Raw genomic sequence first — 7,697 nt, 5'->3', positions numbered from 1 at the left:
TAAAATATGTTTAATTCATTTACTTCAACGAGTGCTTAATAAACAACAATTTTTGTTTAGTGTGCAGTTTTTAAAATAATATTTGTAAAAAGAATACAGGCGGCATCAATACCCAGTCTCTACGCGTCGTGCATTTTCTCTTCTAGAGTTAGAAAGGACGAGACCTACTTTGAAAGTATACTACAAAAATGTCTCATCTAAGTGAGCAAGAATTGGTCGATATGGCAAAATTAGCCGAGCAAGCCGAAAGGTACGATGATATGGTTAAATTTATGAAAGAACTTACTGTGAAGAGTAAAAAACTAAGTGACGAGCACCGTAATCTGCTTTCTGTGGCTTTCAAGAACGTAGTCGGAGCTAGAAGATCAGCATGGAGAATAATATCAAGTATAGAATCAAAACAGGACGAGAAAGGAGACTCGACAGAATTAACTACAAAGTACAAAAAAGAGATTGAACATGAACTTCAGGTATTTGTCAAAGTCTAACTAATTTTTAAATATGTAATATCGCATTCAATTTCTAATTTAAAAAAAATCATAAATAATCAATTTAAGCATAAGCTATTGACCCAAATATGTCTAAAATCAAAATCTCAACAGACAGGTCGTCAAATATTTAATATATTATGACAGCCTGTAATATCCTCATCAATGTTTCATCGATGAATAATACTTGATTCAGATAATTTAGTCTTCTTAAGTCAAGTTAAATTCCATGTAAATATTAGGACTATTTATACAATAGTTCTAATATTTACATTTCAACAGTAAGATCATACATCACTAAAAATGTAGTTATGCACATCCCAATTTTGTATTTTATTTTTATTACATAAGCATGTTCAGTATTTTTCTTTTCCATCTGTAGATGTTATATAAGTATCTTACTCGTGCACGAAAACATTGTTTTAAGACACAAATCATATCCTGCATGTTTTTATTTCTATTTCCCTTTAAATCAGAATTATTAATAAATTATCTTAAAGTAAACAGTAATAAAACTATTTTTTTTAATGTTTTCAGCGTTTTTTCAATAACTTGAATGACCTGTCTGCTAGTTGTTTGTTGTTTTTTTTAAATTTTTTTCTTATTTTTTGCGTTTTTTAGGAAAGATGCAGAGAAGTTCTTGACTTATTAGACAACCATCTATTAGTTGAAGTGGATTCAGGATGTAATGGTGAAAATGGAAATTATGAGGGCAAAGTTTTTTATCAGAAAATGAAAGGTGATTATTACAGATATTTAGTAGAAGTTTCTAGTAATGAAAAGAGAAATGAATTGGCTGCAAAATCTCAACAGGCTTATGATGAAGCAACAAAAACTGCAGAGAAATTGCCTAACACACATCCTATAAGCTTGGGTTTGGCACTCAATTTTTCAGTTTTTCACTATGAAATAATGAATGATAGCCCCAAAGCATGTGCTTTAGCCAAAAAAGCTTTTGATGGTGCAATTGCTGAGCTTGATAGTCTAAAAGAAGAATCATACAAAGACAGCACATTAATTATGCAACTCTTGAGAGACAATTTAACTCTATGGACATCTGAAACTGAGCAAGATGAACAAAACGAATAAAAATAAACTACTTATATCTAAAAATCAGCCATATTCTTGTTGAAACGAATAAAGTCCCTTAAGGTTACTTAGAATCATCTCGTTTTCTTGTTTCTTTTACACCTACATTTTAAACATCCATATCATAATCATCTGATTGTGGAGATATTGGGAATTAGTTCAGTTATTTTCTATTTAAGCAAAAATTCAATGGACCTGTTTTTCGCTGTTTAACTTATAGTTTTTTATATATATTTCTGTATTACTATCAATTTTTTATGTTTCCTTGAATTTAGCTGTCATTTTAAGGGTATTTTTTGTTTCTAGAGATTAATAACACCAATTCTAAATAAGATTAAAGAAATTGTTTTGTTTTTTTGCATAATCTTACTTGTAATTTTGGTATTAACTCGTGAAATGGAGATAATTGAAAACTGGAGTTTAGTTTTGTATTCAATTTTTAAGTTTTTATATTGGAAAGCTTATAATACTGGTTAAATTTTTTTGTTAATGCAATTCACTTAATGTTATAGAAGTTACTTCTGTGTGCAATTTTTAGAGACAGTTATTCTGAATGTTATTGAGATGGACAAGTACTCTTTATTTTACCAATGTAGCTAAAGTAAATTGGAATAGACACTATAAGCTGTGATGTGTTTATTCTGCTCTTTGTTAATAGTATTTTGTTTTTATGTACATAAAATCTGCTAATATTACTTTTTGACATTTTTTTTAAATAGAGGTTTGCATTAAAACAATTAAAAATTTTCTTTCATTGTATTTAGACCTTTTAGTTTAAACTGGTCGTAGTATTTAACCTGATCTAAATAGGTTATTTTAGGTAGTTGTTGAACAATGACTTAACCTAATACGGGTGTGTAATATGTACTCTGCGTGATGGGTTTAGCCAATTACTTTTTACACATCTTTTAAGAAATTAATGGGTAACTGGTGAGTGCACAGTCTTTAACAGTCTATTTATATCCGTTTCACTTCGTTGTAGTCAAAATAAACGCTTTACTAAAACGTATTTACTAACAGTCCTTTTATATCCGTGTCGCTGCGTCGTAGATGAATTAACAACGATATTTCGATCAGATAAATGTCTCATTGACAAAATAAACGCTAAATCAAATGTATAGCCTATTCAGTTTTATTTTGCTACATTTGATTTTGTTCTTTAAAATCTATTTAATCTTTGACTTTTAATTTTATTAATTTAATAGTTACTGATAAAACAGTAATTGTTGATAAATGTTAATTGAATTGTTAATAGGCGATGCTGTGAAATTTGAATCAGAATAACATTCCGTTCAAAATTATATATTTTTTCTAGGACGCGGTAATGAAATATTTTCAAGAAAACCCCGAAGAGAGGGTCTAGTTAAACGCGCTGTCGATTCTTTAGATGGATTTTGGAATTATAAAAAGCTCAAAAAAATTACAACGAAAGCTAGCGGGATCAAAAGCAAATTAGCATTATCGAGGGATCATTCAAAATTTACGCAACGCTAAATTTTACTTAAAAATTAAACAAAAAAGATTAAAAGTTTTCCCTCGCAGAGCCTAAAATAGTTTAAAAAAATCGTCACGTTAAAGAGCTTAAGATCTTTTAAATAAATTTAGCGTCACGTAATCTGTGCAATCAAGTTTGACCCAGAAAATCTGCAAGCATTGTAACTTGTACTTTGCCTTCCTAAGTCATGCTTAAAAAGCATGTCAACGTTACTCATTCCAATGTCATTAACCGAATGGCTATTAATTTTTTGCAAGTCAGACCTGTTCGCATTGCCGCCAAGCGCAAAATAGAGTTAATGGCCGTAATTGCAGTAGAAGAGAAAGCGGCCTTTGCTGAATGGTTCGATGAAGACGAAATCAAAACGGAAGACCTTCATTGTCCGAATGATTCAACTATTTCAGACGAACCGGACTGCTCTATTCCAATCATATTCAAAAATTAGGTCAAAAAATGCCTAACAAATGGTGACGTCCTTTATGGACAGCCCCTTAGTTCCTAATTCATCATGATTAAAAACGTAAATGATTAAAAATAGAAATAGTCTTATGTGGTACTTTCGAGGAATTGCGAAACAAAATACAAATGTATTTACGTTATTCAAAGCTAAAAAATAAACCAAAGCCTAATAGGTTATTGAAAATTGTTATTGAATTGCAAACCTGTATTTTCAATGCAGTCTCACTTAAAATATCTAGAATTAAAGCTGAATGGTAATCAAACAAGATATTTTACGATAAGAAAATTAGTGATGTCATTTACAGATATGGTGACCATAAAAAAGGAAGGGAACTGCGGACTTCCTGAAAAAGCATTATGAATGCTACAAAGTTAAAATAGTTACTTGGTTAAATGTTACATGCATTAAATCTAAGAGTATAAAGTTTTAAAGTGCCTATTTGAGATTAGTTGTTTTACTTTTTGATTGATTTAATCCTGAAATAGAACATTGCAGTTGTCCTGTTAGTACTAGTAAATTGTGTACTTTCGCTTACTTTCACTTTTGAGTTTTTAAAACACAATAATGATAAAATACTAACTGCAATGAAAACTATAAAAGAAAAGATTTACTCTATCATGCATAGAACAGTTACAAAGTGTAACTATTTTTTAAAATTACAGAGTCCTTAAATAATAAAAAAAAAGAGATGACATAATTGCTATATCAGCAGATCCAGAACTAAACTATTTTTAAAAAGATGTGTCATTAATTGTTTTAAAATTGAAATAACACTTTAAAAAAGTGGCTGCTTAGCTGTGACGTGTTTATTTTGTACTAACGAAATTAAAATTTGAACGCAAGTCATCTGTCTGTCAACATTTACATTTCATTTACATAAATATTCACAAAGCACTGTTTTTGTTTTATCAGATTGTATTTGTTTTAACACTTCATTATTTGATTTAATTATACTTCACATAAATAACACTAAAATTGAAAACATTGACTTCTCTATCAATTTATTGATTCGAATGGTCTATAGACCATTCGAATCTTTTAATGAATATACAATTGACGCGTTTTCAAAATCTAGCCAGAAAAAGTGTAAATATTAGGATGTCGACCACTTGTTTTTAATTTTTTTATCAAACTGAGAAGCTACCATTTTTATATTTTTCCCTACATCGTAAACATGAGTGTGCGGACCGCGTCAAATGAATTTAGCTAATGCAAAAAATAACTCAGCATTGTTAAGTATGGACGCATTTCTCTAGTTCTTTGTTTAACACTGTTTCCGCTTGCTCGAAAAATATTTCACGTAAATTTCCAAAAAAAAACTGAACAAAGAATCGGCTTTAAGGGAAAGAAACGGAAAGAAACAAAGAAAGAAAGAAACAAAGAAACGGCTTTAAGTCTATAAATTACGCAACGCAAACTTTCTCAAAACAGAAAAGATAAAAATTTTTCTCTCGCTGAGTCTTAGTTTAAATAAAATCAAAATAATTAAGTTTAATGAAAATCGCTGCGTAAAAGAGCTCCTTTTTTTTTTTTTTTTAGAATTTCTATTTATTTCGTCATTTTACACATTATACAATGTTATCTATAAATTTAAACAAATATATATAATTACAAGCTGACTGGGGCAAGTAGAAGTCAAAATGACTTATCATCAAGCCCCTTTGTGAAATACAAAAAAAATACAATTAAATTTTACATTTTCCAATATTACATTAAAGAGTGAAATTAATAAGTTTAAAATTGGTTAGAAATTTTAGAAGGTTAAAAAAGAACTTAAAGTTAAAAAAAGAACTTAAAGTTAAAAAAAGAACTTAAAGTTAAAAAAAAAAGAAATTTAAGATAAAGTTAAAATATAAAATAAAAAATTACAAATCTGTACATATTCGTATACATATTAAAGACAATAAACAAAAACAAAAAAAATTTAATTCGCTTCATATGCATATTCAATACAATATTAAAATTACATATAGTACATAAAAAATTAAAAATACAAAATTATTTCGATTTTTTTTTTTAAAAATGAGAGAATGTACGTAATGTTTAAATTTAGTAAGTGTTTTTTTATAGTTCTTTTAAATGTAGCAATAAATTTTATTTTTTTCATATTTTCGTCAAGAACCGAATTCCACAAGCGTGGTCCCCGGCATATAGTCGAGGAGTCAGATTTTTTAAGTGATGTTAGTGTGATGTAGTAATTACTCATTGAATGTCTTGTTTCATATTTTTGATTAATTCGAGTGAAACTTTAAAAAAAATATTTTGGAATCATGTCATTTTGAAGTTTAAGCATAAATAACAAGTTATGGTATATATTTAGTTTGTATACATTTAGAGCATTTATTTCCTTGAGTAACTGCTCGGCATTTTCGTATCTACTTGCGCCCAAAACTAATCTACTTGCTTGCTTTTGTTTTGTATAAATAATTTTTAGGAAAGATAAATGATTGTTTGCCCAGGCAATATTACAATAGTTAATATGACTATGTATAAATGAAAAGTATAAATTTTTTAAACATAAATTATTTAAAAGATGTTTTGTCTTGTACATAATCCCCAGGGTCTTTGAAACTTTGTTCTCGACTAGCTTTATTTGGCTTTTCCAATTTAAATTCTCATCGAAAATTATTCCTAGTATTTTCATTGAAAAAACTCTTTTTATTTTAATATTGTTAATTGTTAGTTCAGGTAATTTGAGTGGAAGGTTCTCGGATTTAGATGACTTAGCAAACAAAATAAAATACTCTCATGCTTCTGTTTTTCTTTTTATCTCCTACTTTTTAATTTCTACTTTTTATCTTTATTTCTTATTGTCTCTTACTTTACTTCTTTTCTGTTTACCTTCTACTTCTGTTTTTAAAATATACTTTGTGTTGCGTAATTTATGGACGATCCCTTATTTTAAAACATGTTTATTAAATTCTATTCCTCAACAATGCAATTTTGTAAGTATGTCGTTTTACTGATGTTTTTCACTTCTCTGGTGTTTTATTGGTGTTCTTTACACTTAGACTGTAATTTAATTATTATTTTTGCAGAAAACTAACTCTTGTGTGATATTTTTTATAAAACTATTTGTTTTGATGTCAATTTTGATTTTTGAACACCAAAAAGATATTTGTTTTGATGTCAATAATGTTATTTGAACACCAAAAAGATAGATAGCTAGCTTTTGGTTGGAAAAAATTCAAAAATATCTTGAATTTTTTTTAATACTTAAAGCCTGTATAAAGTTAAAAGTAGACTTACTTATGTTTGAACTTACCTATTTTGAATTTAATAACAGTGTGAGTTTAATAACACTATTTATGCATGCAGGGCCGTTCCTAGTTGAGCAGGGAGAGTATAGAGTTGTCAAACACTAATGCCCACCCCACCCTTAATTAGGGGCAACAAAAATTAGTTAGCAAGTTTGGATCTTTTTAGAAAATGTCAGTAAACAAGAACTTTTTTTTCTTTTTTAACATTTTTTATTCGTTAGTCGGCTAAAAACAGGTAGGTCACCCTTCCTTTTTAAGATGTCTTTGGGACAGCTATGATTGTATTGGTTTCTTTACGTTATTTAATAACACTATGTATTTGTATGGGTTTTTTACGTTATCTAATTTTATACTGTAAGCATAAACTATTTTTTTCCTCCTCGGCTGCTAATTTAGTTGACTTTAACAATTATATTTCAGGGACGATACAGCATTTTTTGGTGTTTGAGATTGGTGACACGTAAAAAAATTTTTGTAATTTTTGCTAAAAAATTTTTTGTAATTTTTGTAATTTTTTATAAATCAATTTTTTCATTTTTTCAATTTTCTCAAATGATTTCATAACTGAAATCTAAGCGTAAAATAAAGCATATCCTATTACAGTAAAACTTCCAGATTGTCCAACTTGTGCATCCCCAGAGTTTAATGTAATTACTAATCTTCTTCCAGTAGGAACACTAGGCATGGAATCAGTAAAATTTCTGTAAAATGAGATAGTAGTTGTAGAACCAATTGCACTACTTGATTGATACAATAGCCCAGATGATTCATTATTAAATGAATTAACGTTAACACCATTCCACGAAGAAAGATAAAAATCTTCTAAACCAGATGAGGCGTATATACATACACTATTCTGATCAAATCCCTGAAATACTGTATAACCCTGTCCGTCATATGGTGTC

General features: G+C 28.6%; 1 protein-coding gene across 1 annotated transcript; it reads left to right on the top strand.

Annotated features, from left to right (window-relative positions):
• Nucleotides 1–152: 152 nt before the first annotated feature.
• LOC100201221 (14-3-3 protein zeta-like) lies at nucleotides 153–2,335 on the top strand. Its single transcript, NM_001287351.1, is given in 2 exon segments — nucleotides 153–470; nucleotides 1,110–2,335. Coding segments are annotated over 2 exon segments (750 nt in total). The 5' UTR covers nucleotides 153–188; the 3' UTR covers nucleotides 1,578–2,335.
• Nucleotides 2,336–7,697: the final 5,362 nt, after the last annotated feature.

The sequence above is a fragment of the Hydra vulgaris genome, chromosome 11, assembly GCF_038396675.1.
Source record: "Hydra vulgaris chromosome 11, alternate assembly HydraT2T_AEP".
NCBI classification, from domain to species: domain Eukaryota; kingdom Metazoa; phylum Cnidaria; class Hydrozoa; order Anthoathecata; family Hydridae; genus Hydra; species Hydra vulgaris.
This window is presented reverse-complemented; position numbering and strand designations above follow the sequence as displayed.